Source organism: Acanthochromis polyacanthus, chromosome 12 (assembly GCF_021347895.1).
Source record: "Acanthochromis polyacanthus isolate Apoly-LR-REF ecotype Palm Island chromosome 12, KAUST_Apoly_ChrSc, whole genome shotgun sequence".
NCBI classification, from domain to species: Eukaryota; Metazoa; Chordata; class Actinopteri; family Pomacentridae; genus Acanthochromis; species Acanthochromis polyacanthus.
The window spans coordinates 39,486,229-39,508,207 of record NC_067124.1 but is presented as its reverse complement, the minus strand read 5'-3'; the positions used below and the strand labels follow the sequence as shown (position 1 = coordinate 39,508,207).

The 21,979-nt window shown below is 37.9% G+C and overlaps 1 protein-coding gene across 1 annotated transcript in view; it reads right to left on the bottom strand.

Moving 5' to 3' along the window:
* ephb6 (eph receptor B6) overlaps nt 1-21,979 on the bottom strand; it is a 76,520-nt gene that overhangs the window by 33,569 nt on the left and 20,972 nt on the right. Inside the window, 2 exon segments of the mRNA XM_051956704.1 lie at nt 4,684-4,956; nt 20,739-20,803. Of these exon segments, the coding sequence (XP_051812664.1) occupies nt 4,684-4,956; nt 20,739-20,803 (338 nt within the window).

Genomic DNA, 21,979 nt, shown 5'->3' with positions numbered 1-21,979 from the left:
TCAGAGAGAAGGAGGTCAGAGCAGGACTGGAAATAGGAACATAAAGGAGAACTTTCTGGTCTCCTTCAGTTCAGGGTTTGACTCTGAGCTTCTTGCTCCTCTGAAAGTGCTCATATCTTCTCCACCAGTAAAAAGTTTGGACAGACCTTCTCATTGAAAGGTTTTTCTTGATTTTAACTGCTTTCTACATTGTAGATTCTCATTGAAGGCAGGAAATACCCAGGAAACTACGAGGAACCATCAAGGAACAGTCTACAGGACTCCAGACTGCGACTAAATGGTTGCATTTTGCGACCAAAATTTGACCGAGTGCGAGTAAATTGTTCATCTACTCGCGCATGTGCCACCAGTAAATTTGCCGAATTTTTAAAATTACTTTTGAGTATTTTTTGTTACTGACAAACTTCTGCTCCACACTTGGTGGACTACTGCACTCTGACTGCTTTTCTTGTTATGTTGTGTCAACTGCTGCACAATTAAATGTGAATGGAAAACATAGTTTCTGCATTTATTGTGCAAGTATTTATCAGTAATACAGTGAAAATGAGAAAAAATGTGAGTATTTACTTTGCAAGTCGATTTTGGTGTCCGCCCCTAAAATTTCTAGTCGCGCTCCTAAAATTTTAAGTTAGGGGACACTGTGCTCCTAGGAAAAAAAGTTAGTCTGGAGCCCTGATCTAGGAACTAACCAGGAACCTACAAGGAAGTCCATCATTACTTGAACACATGAAAGTCAGTCCATCAGGAACATTTCAAGAACTTTGAATGAACCCTCAAGGAACCATCAAGGAACTACCCAAGAACCTACCAGATACCATCAAGGAACTACCCAAGAACCTACCAGATACCATCAAGGAACTACCCAAGAACCTACCAGATACCATCAAGGAACTACCCAAGAACCTACCAGATACCATCAAGGAATTACCCAAGAACCTACCAGATACCACCAAGGAACTACCCAAGAACCTACCAGATACCATCAAGGAACTACCCAAGAACCTACCAGATACCATCAGGGAACTACCCAAGAACCTACCAGATACCATCAAGGAATTACCCAAGAACCTACCAGATACCATCAAGGAACTACCCAAGAACCTACCAGATACCATCAAGGAACTACCCAAGAACCTACCAGATACCATCAAGGAACTACCCAAGAACCTACCAGATACCATCAAGGAATTACCCAAGAACCTACCAGATACCATCAAGGAATTACCCAAGAACCTACCAGATACCATCAAGGAACTACCCAAGAACCTAACAAGAACCATCTAAGAACTACCCAGGAACCTACTCAATTCGAATAGACCCCGCACAAGTATTCCAGTGAACCTAAACTGTCTGTTCGTGCACGAATAGCAAAATAAAATCTTGAATCTATTTTTTTTCAAAGTAAAACATCTGACAGATACTTATCTACATTCTTTTTGCTTCATTTCTGTTGTTTATTTGTCTTTTTTTTATTTTAGTTGTTTTGTTTCATCAAAATGATATATTAATTTGACAAATGTTATTGGTCCTGGAAAAAAAAAGTCTAGACACTGACATATATTTTACAACATACTTTTATAAATCTGCCTGCAGTTCAACCAAGAAATCCCTGATTTTTTGCCACACGACTGTCGGTCACAGCTGGAAGAATCCTGGCTTCTCAGTTGTGCTGGAGGATACAGAATTTTTTGATTTTTACAGAATTTGTTTCGTCTAAAGAGTGTATTTTTGGCAAAATATCTTGTTTAATGATATTTGCAGCAAACCACAGCTGACTCTGTGTTCTTACAGTTTAATCTCTGCAGCTTTAAAGACGACAACCTTCTTATTCGGTAAAATAAATCAAAGCCGCAGTCAGTCTTTGGGTCTTCAGAGCTCTGGATGATTTCCTGCTCCGACTGTGAATCTGTCATCTCAGGACATAATTAGCGGCTCTGTGGAGCCACAGCGACACGTTTGTGCATTTTGTGAAGTGGAGTTTGTGATTCACACCAGCGTGGTGAGAAGAAGACGTCGATCTGCAGCTTCCCTCAGAAACCACAGCGATTATTTTACAGCTTTAACAGCAGAGACGTTCTGACTGACAGAATCAGAGAATAATGAACGATTAACGGATGTTTAATTAATTTAATTCACTCTGAGCAGCTGCTGGACATTTAATTCATCCGTTTGTTTGTTTGTGTCCTGAAGGATGCAGACAGGATAAACACACAAAAACAACAAAGAGGAAGTGATAAACGATAAACAGGAAGAAATAAACAATAAACAGGAAGGAATAAACAACAAACAGGAAGGAATAAACAACAAACAGGAAGGAATAAACAACAAACAGGAAGGAATAAACAACAAACAGGAAGGAATAAACAACAAACAGGAAGGAATAAACAACAAACAAGAAGGAATAAACGACAAACAGGAAGGAATAAACGACAAACAGGAAGGAATAAACAACAAACAGGAAGGAATAAACAACAAACAGGAAGGAATAAACAACAAACAGGAAGGAATAAACAACAAACAGGAAGGAATAAACAACAAACAGGAAGGAATAAACAATACACAGGAAGGAATAAACAATTAACAGGAAGGAATAAACAATTAACAGGAAGGAATAAACAATAAACAGGAAGGAATAAACAATTAACAGGAAGGAATAAACAATTAACAGGAAGGAACAAACAATAAACAGGAAGGAATAAACAATTAACAGGAAGGAATAAACAATTAACAGGAAGGAATAAACAATTAACAGGAAGGAATAAATAATAAACAGGAAGGAATAAACAACAAACAGGAAGGAATAAACAATAAACAGGAAGGAATAAACAATAAACGGGAAGGAATAAACAACAAATAAGAAGGAATAAACAACAAACAGGAAGAAATAAATGATAAACAGGAAGGAATAAACAATAAACAGGAAGAAATAAACGATAAACAGGAAGGAATAAACAACAAATAAGAAGGGATAAACAAAAAGTAACAAACAATGAACAGGAGGTAGGAGACAATAAACAAAGGAAACAAACAAACAAGAAGGAACAAACAACAAACAGGAAGGAATAAACAAACAGGAAGGAGTACATGACAGACAAGAAGGAATAGACAGTAAACAAGAAGGAATAAACAATAAACAGGAATCATTTACATGTACTGCAGGAAAAGTCTCATTTCAGTCGCTATTTTCTGTCTGTTTTCTTCTTCTACAGATTAATCAGCCGTTTCTCTCGAGGCTCCTTCTTATAATCGACCGTCTGATTATTGATCGGTATCTGTTGACGTTAATCAGCGTCACTGAGAGCTCAACAAACCTCTTCGTTCGATTTGTTTTCACATTCAAAGGTTCCAGCACCACCACCCTGAACCAACAGAAGCCTAAAGAAGAAACCCGAATCTTTAGAAGTGATTATCTGAGCGACCTTCAGCTGCTAACTGAATTTAAAACGTGTCGACTCGCTCACGTAGCAGCAGACTTGGAGGTCGCTTTCAAACATTGATTCTGAAGATTTTTCTACAACAATCCTGATAAAACATGTTTTTATCTCAGAAACAACAAGAATGAAGAGTTATTAGGTAAAAGAGGCTGTGATGTGTTTCTATGAAGGAGGTGGAGGGTGGAGTTTAGAGATTTAGATTTCATTTCTAATGGAAATACTTTCAAAATGTTTAGTTTTATTTACCAGTTCCACTTGATTTTGTCGTTTCCTATAATGCCATACAGTCACCATTGTAATTATATGATTTTCTTCCTAAAAAAAGAGCTATATTATTGTTATTACTTTTATTAAAGTTTTTCTTTACATTGTTGGAAAAAGTGTAAAAAGTAATTTTTTGGCGGTATTTTTCCCTTAATTAAAATACTTTAAAAATAGTATCAATATAACTTTTTATATATTATTTAAAATATTATTAATATATTTTTAGATATTATTTAGAACATTATTATTATTATTATTATATTTTATGTAGTTAAAATATTAATAATAATATTTTAATATATTATTTAGAATATTAATATAATATTTTAATGTATTATTTGCAATAGTGTTAATATACTATTTTCAAATATTAGTAATTTATATTTTTACATATTGTTTCAAATATTCTTAAGATAATATTTTATGTTTTTTTAAAATAATACTATTACACTATTTAATACATTATTTTCAAATCTTATTAATATACTATTTTTATGTTATTTAAATATTACTCATATAATATTTTTACATATTGTTTCAAATATTATTCAGATCATATTTTATACATTATTTTAATTATTACAGGGGCATTTTTAAAAGTAAATATCCTTTATTAAATAAAAAGCCCAAAAAATACACAATTTCCAGATTTTAGTTGAACTGTGTCTATGTAAATTGTATTTTACTATATATTTATATTATTTATACACTGATATAAATTCATTTTTGTTGATAACGCATCTGTATTATATGAGATAACTCTTATTTAACAAACAAATTGATGTAAAATTACAAAACCAGCCCTTCTCTTCCTCTTACTGCTCATTAATTGTGTTGATTCTTTTAAATTAAGAATTCACAGCATTAAAGTTGAATTCAACAGGTTCAACCGTTGCTGTATTTTGTACATGGACTACAAGAAGTTTGATGGGTGGGACGTAAAATGTCCTCGTTTAAACTCGTTAAGGTGGTTGTCAGGCCTCACCTCGGCCGCCCACGTCCTCTCCAGCTCCCTCTGAGAGTCGGCCTGTTTGTAGTACAGCGTCAGCGTCTCTCTGCAGGTCGGCGACGGCGACCGGAGGCTGGAACAGTCCCGGACCGAGAACCTGAGCGTGACGAAGATCCGAGGCGCCGAGTGTCGGTACAGGAAGGGCGTGGCCAGCCAGTTGTCCTGCAGACGGGGGTTCTGGTTCACGTTGCAGACCTCGAAGGTCCGGATGAGTTTCCCCCGATCGTCCAGGACGCTGACTTCATCCCACTGGAACAGAAACACAAACAGAAGCTGAAGATGTCTCATTTTTGTTGCTTTGTGTCTCAATTTTGTCGTTTTGTGCCCCGTTTTTTTAAATCATTTTTAGTCTTGTTTTTTCATTGAGTCTCAATTTTGATGCTTTGCGTCTTGTTTTTGTTGTTTTGTCTCATTTTTGTTGCTTTGTGTCTTGTTTTTGTTGTTTTGTGTCTCAATTTTGCTGCTTTGTGTCTTGTTTTGTTTCTTTGTCTCATTTTTGTTGCTTTGTGTCTTGTTTTTGTCGTTTTGTCTCATTTTTGTTGCTTTGTGTCTCAATTTTGTTGCTTTTGTCTCAATTTTGTTGCTTTGTGTCTTGTTTTGTCATTTTGTCTCAATTTTGTTGCTTTGTATCTTGTTTTTGTCATTTTGTGTCTCAATTTTGCTGCTTTGTGTCTTGTTTTGTCGTTTTGTCTCAATTTTGTTGCTTTGTATCTCGTTTTTGTCGTTTTGTGTCTCAATTTTGCTGCTTTGTGTCTTGTTTTTGTCATTTTGTGTCTCAATTTTGTTGCTTTGTGTCTTGTTTTTGTTTCTTTGTCTCATTTTTGTTGCTTTGTGTCTTGTTTTTGTCGTTTTGTCTCATTTTTGTTGCTTTGTGTCTCAATTTTGTTGCTTTTGTCTCAATTTTGTTGCTTTGTATCTTGTTTTTGTCATTTTGTGTCTTTTTTGCCTTTTGTGTCTCATTTTTGGTCTCGTTTTTGTGAAGTATTAAATAGTTGGCTAAGATCCATAAAAAGTTAGCTAAACTAGCAAACAGTTGGCTAACAGTAATACTTAGCTAGCTAAACTAGGACACAGCTGGCTAATAGAAATGAATAGTTAGCTAAAAGTGACTAATAGTGAGCTAAACATAGCAAATGGTACGTCAATGGTAGGTCAAAATGTTAGCAAATAGTAAGTAATTTGCTATGTAATGAATATTTAGCTAAATGTATTAAATCGCTGGCTAAAAGTCACAAATAGTTGGTACCAACATCATGCTGAGGGGGTGTTTTTCAGCTGCAGGGACAGGACGACTGAACAAAGGGTTTGAACACTTCTGGCCATCTGATATTTCAGTTTTTTCTTTTAAATAAATCTGTAAAAATGTCTACAATTCTGCATTTTTCTGTCATTATGGACTGCTGTGTGTGCATTAAAGAGGAACAAAACTAAACTTAAATGATTTTAGCGAATGGCTGCAGTAGAAGAAAGAGTGAAACATTTAAGGTGGTCTGAATACTTTCTGTACCCGCTGTACATCCCACAGGATCAATACTGAGCCGAACCACTGCTTTAATAAGAGAGTTCAGCTCCACATGTCATAGAAGCTGTTCTACTCTGTGCTATTGGATCTTTTGTCCTCGCTGATGTGGGTCGACTCGGCGTCCCACTGCCCCACTATTCACTCTCCGCTGTCTAATTAGCCCATCGATGATTATTAAAGCAGTGGTTAATTAAAGCCCCTCATGGTGTGGCTAAATGTCGCGGATGATTGATGTCGATGAGTTCTCAGCCTTTTTCTGCTTCGACACAATCAGCTTAAAGAGTTTAGTCTGAAAATGGACAGCGTTTATGAAAGTCTGTCAGAGGAACCGAAGCACGGCAGAGATCTGAGCTCACGTCTGCACGGAGACGATGATGTTTTCTACTGTTCAAGATCTCGTTTTAACAGGCAGCAAGCTAATGTTGGCTAATTAATTAAATAATTGGTCAGTATAATTTACTTTCAAACTCCTTTTATAATATCTTCTATGTTTAAACATGCAGAGCAGCTTTTTCAAAATTGTTAGTGCTAACGTAGCACTGACTGTGTTGTTGGTATATCATGTGTTTGCTATTACACCTCCACCCTTTAGAAGCCTCAGTGTTTTTCACATCTACATCTGCAGTTCCTCAACTGTCCACTGGAGGCTCCAAAAGCGACTCCATCCTCACAGTTAAAATGTTAAACTTGACAGCAGAAATAAACGTGTTTACAGCCCTGTACAAAAAGCCGTTCTGGTCTCTATAGCTAATTTACTCATCCAGTCATCCGCAAAAACAAAGAAAATTGGAAGATTTTCAACTTTCTTTCATATGTGACGTATATTCTGTTGGGAAAATTAAACAAATCTGAGCTATGAATCATCATATTTAATCAAAATCACTTTATTCTACGTTATTTTTTCAAAATGTCAAAAATAAACCATTTGTACCAACGAGATACTGTCATAAACAAAAAAACGAGCTTTTTAGCATCAACATATGCAGTTCCTTGACTGTCCACTGGAGGCTCCAAAAGCGACTCCATCCTCACAGATCTCCATGTTGAAATGCTAAACTTTACAGCAGAAATAAACATGTTTACAGCGCCGTGTAAAAAGCCGTTCTGGTCTCTATAGCTAACTTACTTGTCCAAAAACAACTTCACAGGTCATGAATCTCTACAGAAGTCACTTATTTGAACTAGACTGAGTCTTAAAGTTGTGTATAATTAAGGACATAATCAGGATAGTCCACGACTTCTCAGTTCCAGTCACGCTTCACCTCTTTGCTAATCTTTGGAGTGTTCAGAAATCTTTATGTGCAGAATCAAAGTAGGTGAATCCAACAAACTAAATTATCTTAATATCCTCTACATATTCCTGGACAATTATGATATCCTGCCCATAAATTTCTGTTACTACTGCTCATATTTGCCTTGCTCACATCCACTGTTTTTCAGGAAATAGTACATTACTACTTCCTTGTTTAGTTTTCACACCTCAGCTGCAGGATTCAGATTCATTTACCATATTCTGGTATTTTACCTTTGATTACTCTCGTTAAGTGTTTTTGAAAATTTGCACTTTCTAATTGTTGATTAGACGTTTTTACTCGATCCCAATCCTGGACAAGACTTCCAATGAGCCTAGACTGACCGTTTAAAATAAAACTCTTGAATCTTTACGACTTCACACTGATCCATCTTCTAGCTGTTGAGAAATCTTGCTCAAAACAGTAAAAGTCGGCCTCATAGTGACGGCGGTAAAAGTCCAAAAATCCTCAAAAGCAACACGAAGCATCCTCTAGGAATCAAATACTTCAGAGACAAATTTTGTGTCGATCCATAAAACAGACATTGAGATATTCTGCCATGAATCTCTGTTCAAACTCTCATGTCGCCTCATCAGAAAGTTAATTAGTCGAAACCAAACATTTCCTCATTCCTCAAACCTTCCAGTGTGTCGCTTCAGAAATGCGTCCTGGTTTTGTTGGATAACCTGCAGAAGATAACGTCAAACATTTCAAAGTCGTTTTGTTTCCTCAGAACAGAGACACAAGGACGCCTCTGAAATGACGTGTTGATGCCGAGTTTCTTCAAAGCTTTGCACACAAAGAGCTAAATTCCACTTGTGTGTTGAGTTAGAGGACAAATATGGCAGAAATGTGTTTTCACAACAAGCTGATATTTTCAATTTAACCGTCTGAACCCAAAAATGCACCAACAGGCTTCCTTTAAAACAATGAAATAACTTTTAAACCGTAAAAACAGAAGAAAGCATCTCATTGTCAGATTACCTGACCATGCGTGACATGAAATACTGTCATGAAACTACAATGAGACACAAAACAACGCAAATGAGGCACAAAATGACAAAAACAAGACACAATGCCACACATGACACAGAAAACCACAAAAATGAGATACAAAATGACCAAACAGACAAAAAAAAGGAATAAAAATAAGACACAATATGACAAATCCAGACAAAAACAATAGACAAGATACAAAATGATGAAAAAACAACAAAAGAATGAAAAAAATGAAAAGTGAAAATACAAAAATAAGACACTAAATAACAAAAACATGACTCAAAATTATGAAAATGACACAAATGAGACACAAAACAATACAAATGACATGGAAAACAACAAAAAGGAGACGCAAAGAGACAAAATTGTCACAAAGACACATAAAATGACCAGAAAGCAACGCAAAACAAGAAAAATGAGACATAGCACGACACAATCAAGACACAAAACCACACAACAACCTATAAATTAACAAAAAAAGACACAAAACAATACAAATGAGACAAAAAAACAACAAAAAAGGAGACAAAGTGATCACAAAGAGAGAAAATGACACAAATGACACACTAAATGACAAAACCAAGACTCAAAATGACACAAACGAGACACGAAACAACGCAAATAAGGCACAAAATGGCAAAAACAATACATTAAAAACACAAAAATGAGACAAACTGTCCCAAAGACACATAAAACAATAAAAAAAAGTGGCATAAAACATCAGAAATGAAATAAATCTGTCTCTCTTAAATATCTGCAATCGTAGTTCCGTTTCCATGTAGTGAAAGATGATCCACAGCGAGTTAAAATGATCATAAAACACTCTTCAGAGGGTCAATGTGTTCCATCGGTACAATCCAGGATCTTAATACTCTCAGATCTGCTCTGGTTCACTTTCATTGTTCTGCTGCGACAGCTGGCAGACTGTTGTGTGTCGGACTCGTGGCAGCTGTTGTGTCATAAAATTAGCAGATTTGCTTGTTTTGGGGAAGATGGATGTGAGTGAAAGGCTGAATCTGAATGAGGCTGTCAGATGTAAATGCAGACGCCGGGTTTAGTTTCACCAATTATCCAGAACAGCGGCTCTGAGGATGAAAAGACGGAGCGACGAGCCGCTCTCTGCTGTAAAACACAAATTATGCATTCGGCCTCATCATCATTATTCTGCTGCCGACAATAGCAGGAGGACAAAAGGTCCCGACGCCCTGCAGGCTGCATTCAGACGGTTTTATTCCTGAAGCTGAAGAATCTGAAGAGCATCGCACATGGGAGGCTTCATATCATCTAAACAATGATCACATAGAGGAGTCAGAGGACAGAACTCCATCTACAACTCCAGATCCACTCCATCTACCAGCCAAGATCCACTCCATCTACCAGCCCAGATCCACTCCGTCTACCAGCCAAGATCCACTCCATCTACCAGCCAAGATCCACTCCATCTACTAGTCCAGATCCACTCCATCTACCAGTCCAGATCCACTCCATCTACCAGCCAAGATCCACTCCATCTACCAGCCAAGATCCACTCCATCTACTAGTCCAGATCCACTCCATCTACCAGTCCAGATCCACTCCATCTACTAGTCCAGATCCACTCCATCTACTAGTCCAGATCCACTCCATCTACCAGCCAAGATCCACTCCATCTACCAGTCCAGATCCACTCCATCTACCAGTCCAGATCCACTCCATCTACTAGTCCAGATCCACTCCATCTACCAGCCAAGATCCACTCCATCTACCAGTCCAGATCCACTCCATCTACCAGTCCAGATCCACTCCATCTACCAGCCAAGATCCACTCCATCTACCAGTCCAGATGCACTCCGTCTACCAGCCAAGATCCACTCCATCTACCAGTCCAGATCCACTCCATCTACCAGCCAAGATCCACTCCATCTACCAGTCCAGATCCACTCCATCTACCAGTCCAGATCCACTCCATCTACTAGTCCAGATCCACTCCATCTACCAGCCAAGATCCACTCCATCTACCAGTCCAGATCCACTCCATCTACCAGTCCAGATCCACTCCATCTACCAGCCAAGATCCACTCCGTCTACCAGCCAAGATCCACTCCATCTACCAGTCCAGATCCACTCCGTCTACCAGCCAAGATCCACTCCGTCTACCAGCCAAGATCCACTCCATCTACTAGTCCAGATCCACTCCATCTACCAGTCCAGATCCACTCCATCTACAAGTCCAGATCCACTCCATCTACCAGCCAAGATCCACTCCATCTACAAGTCCAGATCCACTCCATCTACTAGTCCAGATCCACTCCATCTACCAGTCCAGATCCACTCCATCTACAAGTCCAGATCCACTCCATCTACCAGCCAAGATCCACTCCATCTACTAGTCCAGATCCACTCCATCTACCAGTCCAGATCCACTCCATCTACCAGCCAAGATCCACTCCATCTACAAGTCCAGATCCACTCCATCTACTAGTCCAGATCCACTCCATCTACCAGTCCAGATCCACTCCATCTACTAGTCCAGATCCACTCCATCTACTAGTCCAGATCCACTCCATCTACCAGCCAAGATCCACTCCATCTACCAGTCCAGATCCACTCCATCTACCAGTCCAGATCCACTCCATCTACTAGTCCAGATCCACTCCATCTACCAGCCAAGATCCACTCCATCTACCAGTCCAGATCCACTCCATCTACCAGTCCAGATCCACTCCATCTACCAGCCAAGATCCACTCCATCTACCAGTCCAGATGCACTCCGTCTACCAGCCAAGATCCACTCCATCTACCAGTCCAGATCCACTCCATCTACCAGCCAAGATCCACTCCATCTACCATCTACAAGTACAGATCCATTAAATCTACAAGTACAGATCCACTCCATCTACTGTTTACCAGTCCAGTCCAGTCTCTTGTGGTTGTTTTGCATAATTTTTGTGGTCTTTTTGGGTCTTTGCATTTGTCCTCTTTTCTGTTGTTTAATCTCTTTGCGTTTTTGTGCCAGTTTGTGATCGTTTTGCATTGTTTTATGTTCTTTTGTGTCCGTTTCTGGTCCTACATATCTGTAATTAGATTCCGAGAAGGTAAAATTCCAATTTCAGATCCTATAGCATCACCCATGGCCCTTCGCTTGTTTTATGTAAATTTCCGGTAATTTTGCCACTTTTTGTGATCTTTTTGGATCTCTTTTCAGTTGTTTAGTGCCAGTTTACCATGATTTTGTATCTTTATGTGATTATTTTGTGTCTGTTTGCGATCATACATATCTGCAATTCCATTCTGAGGAGGCAAGTTTCCACTTTCAGATCCTACAGCATCATTCTGACAGTTCAAACTCAATTTAAGGATCTAAACAGGATAATGCAGACGTGTTGAAGTGAATTAAAGAAATCTGGAACTGGAACTATGAGGAGTCAGAATTAAGCTGCAGAAAAACTGGAATCAGCTGCAGAATTCTAGATTTCTGTGATTAGAAACACGTGAATTTAAAAAAGACTGAGGATCTTGAGCGTTCTTTGTGACTGATTGCGTCATAGATTCCTGCAGCATTAATGAAGTCTGAACTTCTGTGGCATCGCGTGCAGCTTCTGGAGCTTTCGTTAAAAACACAGCTTTGATTTGTTTTCTGACCTCCACCTCCTCCCCCACCTCCCGGTTCGTCCTCGTCTCGTTTTCTGAAGGCAGGGAGAGAAATCGGGCCAGATTGGGAGGAGGGGAGGACGAATCACTAGAAAGGAAAAAACCAGGGACGACTCATCGGAGTGATTTAATCTGAAGTGAAATGTTAGAGAGCCGCGACGTTGACGGAGGACCAGGAGGAGCTGGACTCGGCCGTGGACGTCCAGGAGCAGGAAAATAAAGCCACAACATATGCACATGTAGAGCACACAGCAGAGCAGAAAGCAGAGCAGTAAGGGAGGAAAAAGAAAGGAAAGAGTCGAGACTGAGCCGAGGATAAAAGACGAATAAGAGGAGGAGACTCTGTGGCTTCTGAAGGGCAGAGAGAGAATAGATTAAAAGAGAAAGAAGCTTCAGAAGAGCTGCACGACCGATGTGACTTCGGTATTTATATTTAATGAGCACGTAAGAAAAATTACCTGAAACACATCAGGCCACGAATGTTTTTACTGCTTGATGCTAAAACTGAACTCTCACCATTAATCATTTTCCATTAACCCTGCTGTTGTCTTCATTTATGGGCACCAAAAATATTGTTTTCTTGTCTAAAAAAAATTCCAAAAATTCAGCAAAAAAAACTAAATCTATAAAAAAATAAAAATTTGCAAAACCCTCAGGAAGAAAATTCCAGTAATTCCTAAAAAGTTTTACTTAAAAGTTTTATTTAAAAAAATTCTCCCAAAATTCACAAGAAAATTCTTGTAAATATTTTCAAAAAATTAATAAAAATCTTCAAAAAAAAATCTTAAAAATATCTCAGGTAATTCCATACATATCAGTAAAACTTCTAACATTGTCTTTAAGAACATTCACATAAAAATCAACCAAAATTAAGCGAATTTGGCTGGATTTTGATTGATTTTATTCTCTAGATTCTATTCAGATTCTGTCTCACAAACCTCCATTGATGACTTTAATCTGACCAACATTTACGAAGGTAAAGGATTAAACAGTATAAAAAACATTTTTTGCCTCAGGTTCAGGAAAATAAAAATAAATATGATATGAGCTGGTCCAACAGATGACAAAATCCCTCCAATCATGTTGGGATGATTATTTTAAATCATCTGCAGCTTTCACACACTAAATAATATTCTGTCTAATCAATCAGTCTTTTCTGATTATCCTTTCTCATTCTGCAGATTTCTTTCATGTCAGTCTCATACAAACCCTCAGTGAACACAAAATAAAACATAAAAAAAACACATTTCCTGCTTAGAAATAAAAGAATAAAAGTGTGAGACAGAAAGCAGCAGCTTTAGAACTGGATTCCACGAAAAGAAGAAAAGACGTTTGCTTTTGTTGCTCCGGCAAGCATGAGACTGATTTCTTCTCAGGGTCGTTGCTGAAAATTCAAAGAAAATAACAGAAAACTAAATTGAACTAAAAGAAATGTGAGGTTTTTTTTTATTATTATTTCCAGTACGGTGCAGCTTTGCTCTGGTTGTCAGAACGTCAACAGAATGTAAAGATGGTTAGAGAGCAGGAGGAGAGAGTTCAGAGCCTGGAGGAGGATGGAGGAGAAAGAATAAAGAGGAGGAGGGAGGAAAGGGTTAAAGAAGAAGAGGTAACACACACACACACACGTGCACACACACACACTCAGCCTTCTTTCTACTCGGTTCAGCTCGACGCCGCGGGTCAAACAACCACATCTCCATCTCAGAGCACTTCAATCCACGGAGCAGAAAGAAAGGAAGAAGAAAGAAAGAAAGAAAACACTCACGCATGTGCTTGACTTTCTCACACGCACACACACACACACACACACACACACACACACACACACACACACACACACACACACACACACACACACACACACACACACACACACACACACACACACACCTATTAGCAGCTGCCATCACGGTTCAGTAAAATCTTCACACATGGATTCTAATTAATCAAACATCAGCTCTGATTAAACTCTGAGGTCAGACCAGGTGATGATGACGATGATGATGAAGGTGGTGATGAGCTGATGATCAGTGTAAGGTTAGATAAAAGCCTCCATGTGGAGTTCATCTGCTAAAAGCCTCTAACATCTGTACATTTAGAAAGCTGCTCAGTGGACTCTAAATAAATGAAGCTCCTGATCAACACATCCTCACTGCTGCTGCTTGTCTGCATACTTGTTTATTTTATTTAGTACATATATGTCTTATATTATGTTTTCAAAACTACCAGAGTTCATATATTTGTTGAGTCACAGTAGATGGTGTGTTTTATCAAAATTACAGTTAAAATAAATACTTTAATCCACACACTTTAAGTTCTTTTACTGTGTTTATATTTGAAGAAAACCTTCAGTTTTATTCACAATCAGATTTAATGGTCGACTACGTACAGAGAGGAATTAGGTTTCGGCTGTTGGTGTCAGTCTGGGAGTAAGGAAGAGAGAATAATAGAATGACTACAGAAAGAAGAAGAGAAAAGAAAAATAAAAAACAAATAAATAAAAAAATAATAGCAATTAAAATGTTTGCAAATTAAAAATATATATATACAGATATTTATTAATAAAATAAAAATAATTAGGTAATAAATAAAAAAATGAAACAAGAATAATTGTAACAAAAATAAAATAAAAACATAGATATTTACAAATAAAAAGAAAATTATAAAACAAATACAGAATAATAGTAAAACAAACAAAAATAAATGAAAGTATATAGAGATATGTACAAGTGAAATAAAGCAAAAATAAATTAAATAAAAATAGTGTTAATAGTGATAGAAATTAATACAAAAATACACATGCACATATAAAAATTTAATGAGATAAGAAAATAAAAAATAATAGTAATAAAAATATAAAATAAAAATAACAAAAACTCCAACAAAAATAAAAATGAATACATATATATTTACAAATACACTAATAAATAATTTATATTTGTTTTTATTACTAATATTTTATTTATTTTTTATTTTACTTGTAAAAACCTGTGTGTGTTTTTACATATACGGATACTCGCACGTCTACGAAAGAGTTCCGTTTGTGTGCAAATAAATAAAAATCTGTTTAAAAATGCTCAGTTACTAAATTCCTTCCTCTGGTTTTTAGGAAATACTTGTAAGTTTTGAATCAATTTTGTTTGTACCGCTGCTGCTTTTACTAACTCTGTACTGCTCCCTGCAGACTGTCGAATAAAAACAGAACTCGGTCAAAATAACGAGCTTTAAACGTCGGCGGTTTGACCCACAACATGGTGATGCAACTTCATCTGCAGAGGACTGTGGGTCAGAATGTAGAGAAAGCTGCAAAACTACATGTGTGTGTGTGCGTTCAGACATAACAAATCTACTTCCTGCAGAATAAATAATCCGTACGGAGCGATATTTCCTGGAGCATTTGTCGTGGTGACTCTAACGAAGACGAAGCGGTGTCGAGTGTGTTTGCACAACAAACCCTGCTGAATGAATGATTGTGCAGCGTTCCCTCTAAACGTATAAATCAGACGTCTGGTCGAGGTTCTGAATGCGTCTAATTGAAGCAGGAATCCGGAGTTTCTCACATCAGACCCGCTGATTGTCTCAACAATGGGCTCCATGTATGTGTGTGTAATTATGAGACATATTAGAAGTGAAGCAATCAGTCACACACCAACGAACACAACTGACCCAAGGGTTGACCCTCGCACAGTCACGCAATTCACCTCCAATGCACACACCATTAACACTATAACACACACAATACACACACCGTTAACACACCCTGTGCACAATATACACCCCATAATACACACACACAGTCATGCACATCTCCATTAACATCAGATCAGATGCAGGTAGAGTTCATGACACGACGTTTCTTGGTGTTACAGCCGATGATAAAATAAACTGGACATCTCACATAAACACGTTCAGAGCTAAATATCAATAAAATAAAACACATTCTGGACCACAAACCTCACATAAACACGTTCAGAACTAAACATCAATAAAGTTTAACACATCCTGGACCACAAATCAGTCCACTATCAATACTAGGAACAGAGCAATAAGGGTAATCCATAAAACTGGTTCTAGAGATCAAACAGATTCACTCGTCTAAAATTATCCATGTTTACTTTTAATTTACTGCTTATTTTTGCCTATTTATGTTGGTAGGAAGTGGACTAAAGCAAACTACTTCCCCCTGAGGGACTGATAGAGTAATTCTATTTATTCTATTCTACACATATTTCCAGAGCTCAAGGCCGCTCTAACTCTTAAATGTGACAGATCTATGGTTCAGTCTCTGTGATTCCATCATGGGTGAAGAGACACACAAAAAAACACATCTAAGGTCGTCTCACAGGAAGCTGAGCGTCCTTCAGGAGACGACCGCTCAGACCTTCAATCAGTGAGTAACTTCTGTGGATTTCAATTGGTCACAGTAATCTGGGAGAATAAATGAATGACGATCAGCTGATGTCCGTGTGTGAAAGTGTCAACGTGGTGAGAAATGGGTGTGAAACATGAGGCCCGCGGGCCAAAAGAGGTCCTCCAGAGGGTCCAATCCGGCCCTCCAAGTGTAAAAATTCCAGAGGAGACATTAACTGCAGATTGTAAATTAGTAAAACTATAAACTTAAAGTCATTTCCAGATCATGACAAGTTGTTTTGATCAGAAAGTAAAATACTCAGTCCCTCCAGGAACTCGCGATGTTGCGATCACATGAATTCACGCGAAATCAACCAATTTCCGCAAATTTTGCGCGGCCTTGCAATTTTGTCCAATCACCGCAACTTTCCCGCAACTTTGGCCCACCTCCCATGAGTTCCAGCAATCATAGCAGCTCCCAGCGCAAACCTAATGCACGTACGTCACCGAATTCACTTCCTGTTTATGGTTTGAAGATGGAGACATGTGCGATACTAATGTCTCTCATTTACCAACAAAAATTACTGCTGAAGACTGTGATAAACAATTAATTCACTGATGTTCTTGACCAAAGCGGAGCTAAACTGTTTTACACCCGTGCAATATTGTGGTGGAATACAAAAAAAATTATCGATTGATACACACTTTTTTTTTTAAACACGAAACCTATTAGAACGGCTGAAATGACCAGAATAACAGACCACATAAATCACCATGATGGAAACTGTTGCATCCAGATCTGTTAGAGCACTGAAAGAATGAAAGTAAATTAGATTAATTATTCAACCAAAGAACAAGGCGGAGTTATGTGACGATCAGCGTGTGTGAATCCTTCCTCTGTTACTAACATCACTCAAAAACAGACTCAGGGATTTGAATGAAGTTTTCAGGGTCGGTCAGAAATGACACAAGGACCAAGTGATTAGACTTCAGCAGTGATACGGCTTAAAGTTTGGATCCACGGATTTGTTAAGGATTTCCCATTGAGGTAGTGGCACAGCATCTCATAGCAGCACGGTAACCATGGCAACAAGTGAACGCTACCTCAGCGGCCTGCTGACGATCACATGATTGTGATCCTACAACAAATCTACCACTGTGGACGTATCGGAAATGACACAAGGAACAACTGATTAAATTGTGGGGGTGTTTCTGAGTCCCATCAATTCCTGTCGCCCGCTACATAGTTAAGTCACGTCATGTTAAACCAGTATCTGGCTGCTGCTAATTTCCCACCACGGTGTGCCAGCTTTTGTGGAAATGGGTTGGAACGTTAAATAATTAATTTCGGGATAAATATTGTCAATTACAGTGTTGAAACATGTTCTACAAGCTGGAAAAAATGCATCTTTTTAGCAATTGTCACTTGTCTCCCGCAATTTTATCACAACAAATAAGCTTAAAACATCGCAACTTTTATCGCAATTTTTTATAAAAGCTGCCGCGAATTCAGGAATTTTCAGCCGCAAGCGAAAAACGCCCGCGAAATCCTGGAGGGACTGAATACTATACTGCTTATTGTTCTTTGCTCATTTTGTGTCTCATTATTGTCTCATGTTTTTGGCATTTTGTCTCGTTTTTGTCTCCCTTTTGTCGTTTGTCCATTTCTTTGGTCATTTTGTTTCTCGCTTTTAAAGTTTTGTGTCTCACTTTCATAATATTTTGTCTTGTTTTTTACCTGACTTGTCGTTTTGATGAATTCTCCGTCTTTTCAAGGGCATGAAGACGTGTCAGCTGATAAATTTACTGAGGATCCTCTGAGATACAGCATCTCATTTTCAAGGTAAACACCACATTATACAAGAAACTTTTCAGATGACACAGACTCCCTCAGACCTCTGAACCTCAGAGAAAAATCATCCACAAAGACCCAGAACACTTTAAACACATCAGCATCTGAAGCAGCTCCGTATCTGAAGCACTAATGAAGGAAAACTTGAAAGTAAACGCAGCTCAGAATCCTGAGCTCCGAGATGAGAAATAAAATGACTCGAAGCCGTGAAAGGAGGCGACAGATCTGAGAATCAGGAGGATTATCGCAGCTTTGTATTAAAATGAGTTCTGTTCGGCTTCTTTAAAGTTCTAGAGAAAAAGGAAAAGGAAAGTTCCACATCTGAGTGGATCTAAAGATCTTCAGGAACTCCTTCAAACAGGAGGGAGTTTAAAAGAACGTGTGAATCTGCAACCAATTAAATGACTCATAAGAATAAAACATTAAATCTTTGTTCTTAAAAAGTTCTAGCAAAAGCTGTACTAATGGTTTCAGCAGCAAATTTTCTTTTAGTTACCAGATGTCAGGATTCAGCATCTGTTACTGCCTTTTGGTACCTTTTCCTGTTTTTTCCTCCTGTGTTGTCTGGTCTCTCTGTCTCCCTCTGTCTGCTGCTCCCTGCTTACTCTGCACCTGGTCCCTGATTGTTGTCACCTGATGCAATCAGCTCAGACTCATTTCACCTGGTCCTCCCTCTGTATTTAAGCCCTGCCATTTCTCTCAGTTGTCGCTGGCTCATCGTCTTGGACTCACTTTGTTTCCGGCGCCGTTCCCTCCTTACCACTGGACTACATTTGCTCACAGGATTACTCTGCGTCCCCCGTTTATGGATTCGCACTTTTGGACTCAGTGATTTTTGTTTGGTCTTCAGTTTGTTTGTTCGCCATCTGCCATAGTTTCTTGAGTGTGAGTACTTTTCCTTCGTCCTGTTGTTTGCCGCTGTTTAGTTTGTTGAAGCTACGTCAGTCTTGTTTTCAGTTAGTAGTTGTTTTGCTTAAATAAACCTTTTTTCCATAAAACTAGGCTGTCTGTCAACTATGTCTGCACCTGGGTTCACCACACCCCTGACAGCAGAACGTTCTCCTTAAGCGTAGAATGACTGAAAATGTTCTAAAAATGTTTTTTGTTATAGGACTCTAATGTCCTTCAAACTGAGAATGTTTTTCCTACATTATCATGTAAAACTGTGGAACATTTAACACATTATCTAATGAGTTCCCCCAACAACATCTCCAGAACAGCCTCAGAACATTTCAGCCAGAATGTTCCACATTACAGGTACATTTTCTAAAAATCATCCAAGGCTTCGATAACATCTGGAAAACCTTTTCTGAAAGTTGGTTTGAGAACTTTCTTCTTCTGACATCATGGAACATTTTATAGGAGAACCTTTTCTAATACATTCCCTCAACAATGTCCCCAAAACATCCTCAGAACATTGCAGACTGTACATCACAGGAACGTCTCATGAAGAATGTTCTGTTCCCTGAGATCTCGACATCAAAAAAACGCTGCATTAAAAACATCCAGAACAGTGTGAGAACGCTTCATAGTATTTTCTAATTCAGTAAAAGTTTGTGGATTTGAAGGTTTAAACTGAACTCGTATATCAGAGTTCAAGGTGTAAACAACAGCATCATCAGCATAAAGTCGAACACAACAATGCGACTGTATCATAAAAGCAGAGAAAAGAAATGGGCCCATGGTGGAACTTTGTGGAACACCGTTTCCCACAGCCACTGGTTTAAATGAGAGCTACATAAATCAAAGTCAATTTTTAGTTTTCACTTTTTCATTTGTATTCGTTAGACAAAAACAAACAAGTATCTAAAACGGACGTAAAATTAGCTTTCCTTATTTTTTTAGTTGCTTTGAAATAGCACTCGAAGGAAACTAAGAAAACAGACTCCTAAAAGAGCATTAGAAATCATTTTCACACTTTGGCTACGATTTCAAAAGTGGTTTAAATGCACGAAGAGTCAAAAAAGTCAACCAAAACGGAAAGATAAATGAGATTAATTCAGTCTAGAGTTTAGAAATTAACACAAAGTCTACTAAACTAGAAGAATCTTGAGTTATTGAGCCTTTGAGTCAAATATGATCTTTTATCGACATTTATCTTAATGGCCATCACACAAACACCACTACAAACGTTAAAGCAACAGTCATAAACTGAATCAAATCAAACACTTCTTTTACTTTCTTCTCACATTAAAGCCCAAATGAAAATTCCACAGAGCCTTCATCACAGTAAAACTTTAAAACCCAGCAGCAGCTTCAGAAACACGTCCACATACCAAAGTGTTTAATGCCTCATTAGCGTGAAACCACAAAAGCCTAACGGACAACGTGATTACAGCCCTGAACCTGGAACCAGATGGAACAGCTGGAGAACACATGGACTCACCCCGGTGTCTGGATAGGTGGTCCAGCCCAGCTCCGAGGTCGACTCTGTGGTGTCCAGCAGCATCACTGGGGAGGAGGAGGACAAAGATAAGGCATGAAATAACAGAAAACATGTGCAGCTTTCACTTTAGATCTATCTACATTCCCTCCATGAGCTGATCACTGCAGAAACATTTGGTTTGAAGCTCCAGAGACGCGAATGATGAGAATATTTTATAATTTTATTAAACCAAACATTCTTCTGTCATGACTGATTCTGTGTTGAAAGGACGGGAGCAGACGGAGGACAAACATCGGGGAGAAGTTTATTGGCAGTTTTTAAACAAAAAGCAAAAGGGAGGAAAAAAACTCAGCAAAACGTTTTTAGTATGAACTGAATATGAAGTACTGGATAAATGGAGCATTTTTTTTTTTTTTTTTAGTGATTTTAAAGAAGAAAACATGCCTTTCAAACCCAACAACGGGCTGATAAATAGAATATTTTTTGGTGTTTATTTGTACTTTGGTGACTTTTGAAAAGAAAACATGTCTTTCAAAACCATCAGCAGGATGTTAAATGGAGTATGTTTGGTGTTTGTTGGTATTTTTGGTGATTTTTAAGAAGAAAACATGTCTTTTAAACAAACCAGTAGGCTGATAAATTGAGTATTTTGGGTGTTTTTCGGAATTTTTGGTGACTTTTGAAAAGAAAACGTCTTTTAAACCTGCCAGTGGGTTGATAAATGGAGTATGTTTGGTGTTTTTTGGTATTTTTGGTGATTTTCAAAAAGAAAACATGTCTTTTAAACTCACCAGCGGGCTGATAAATGGAGTGTTTTTGGTGTTTTTTGGATTTTTGGGTGACTTTTAAAGAGAAAACATGTCTTTCAAACCAACCAGTGGGCTGATAAATGAAGTATTTTTGATATTTTTGGTGATTTTTATTAAGAAAAAATGTCTTTCGAACCCAAAAATATTCTAATAAAGGGAGTATTTTTGATGCTTTTTGGTATTTTGGTGATTTTTAAAACCAAAATATGTCTTTCAAACCTGCCATCGGACTGATAAATGGAATATTTTTTGGTGACTTTTAAAAAGAAAGAATGTCTTTTAAACCCGCCAGCGCGTTGATAAATTGAGCGTTTTTGGTGATTAAGAAGAAAAAAGTCTTTCAAACCCAACAACGGGTTGATAAATGTATTTATGTTGTATTTTGGCAATATTTAAGAAGAAAATGTCTCTTTAAAAACTGTCAGCTGGCTG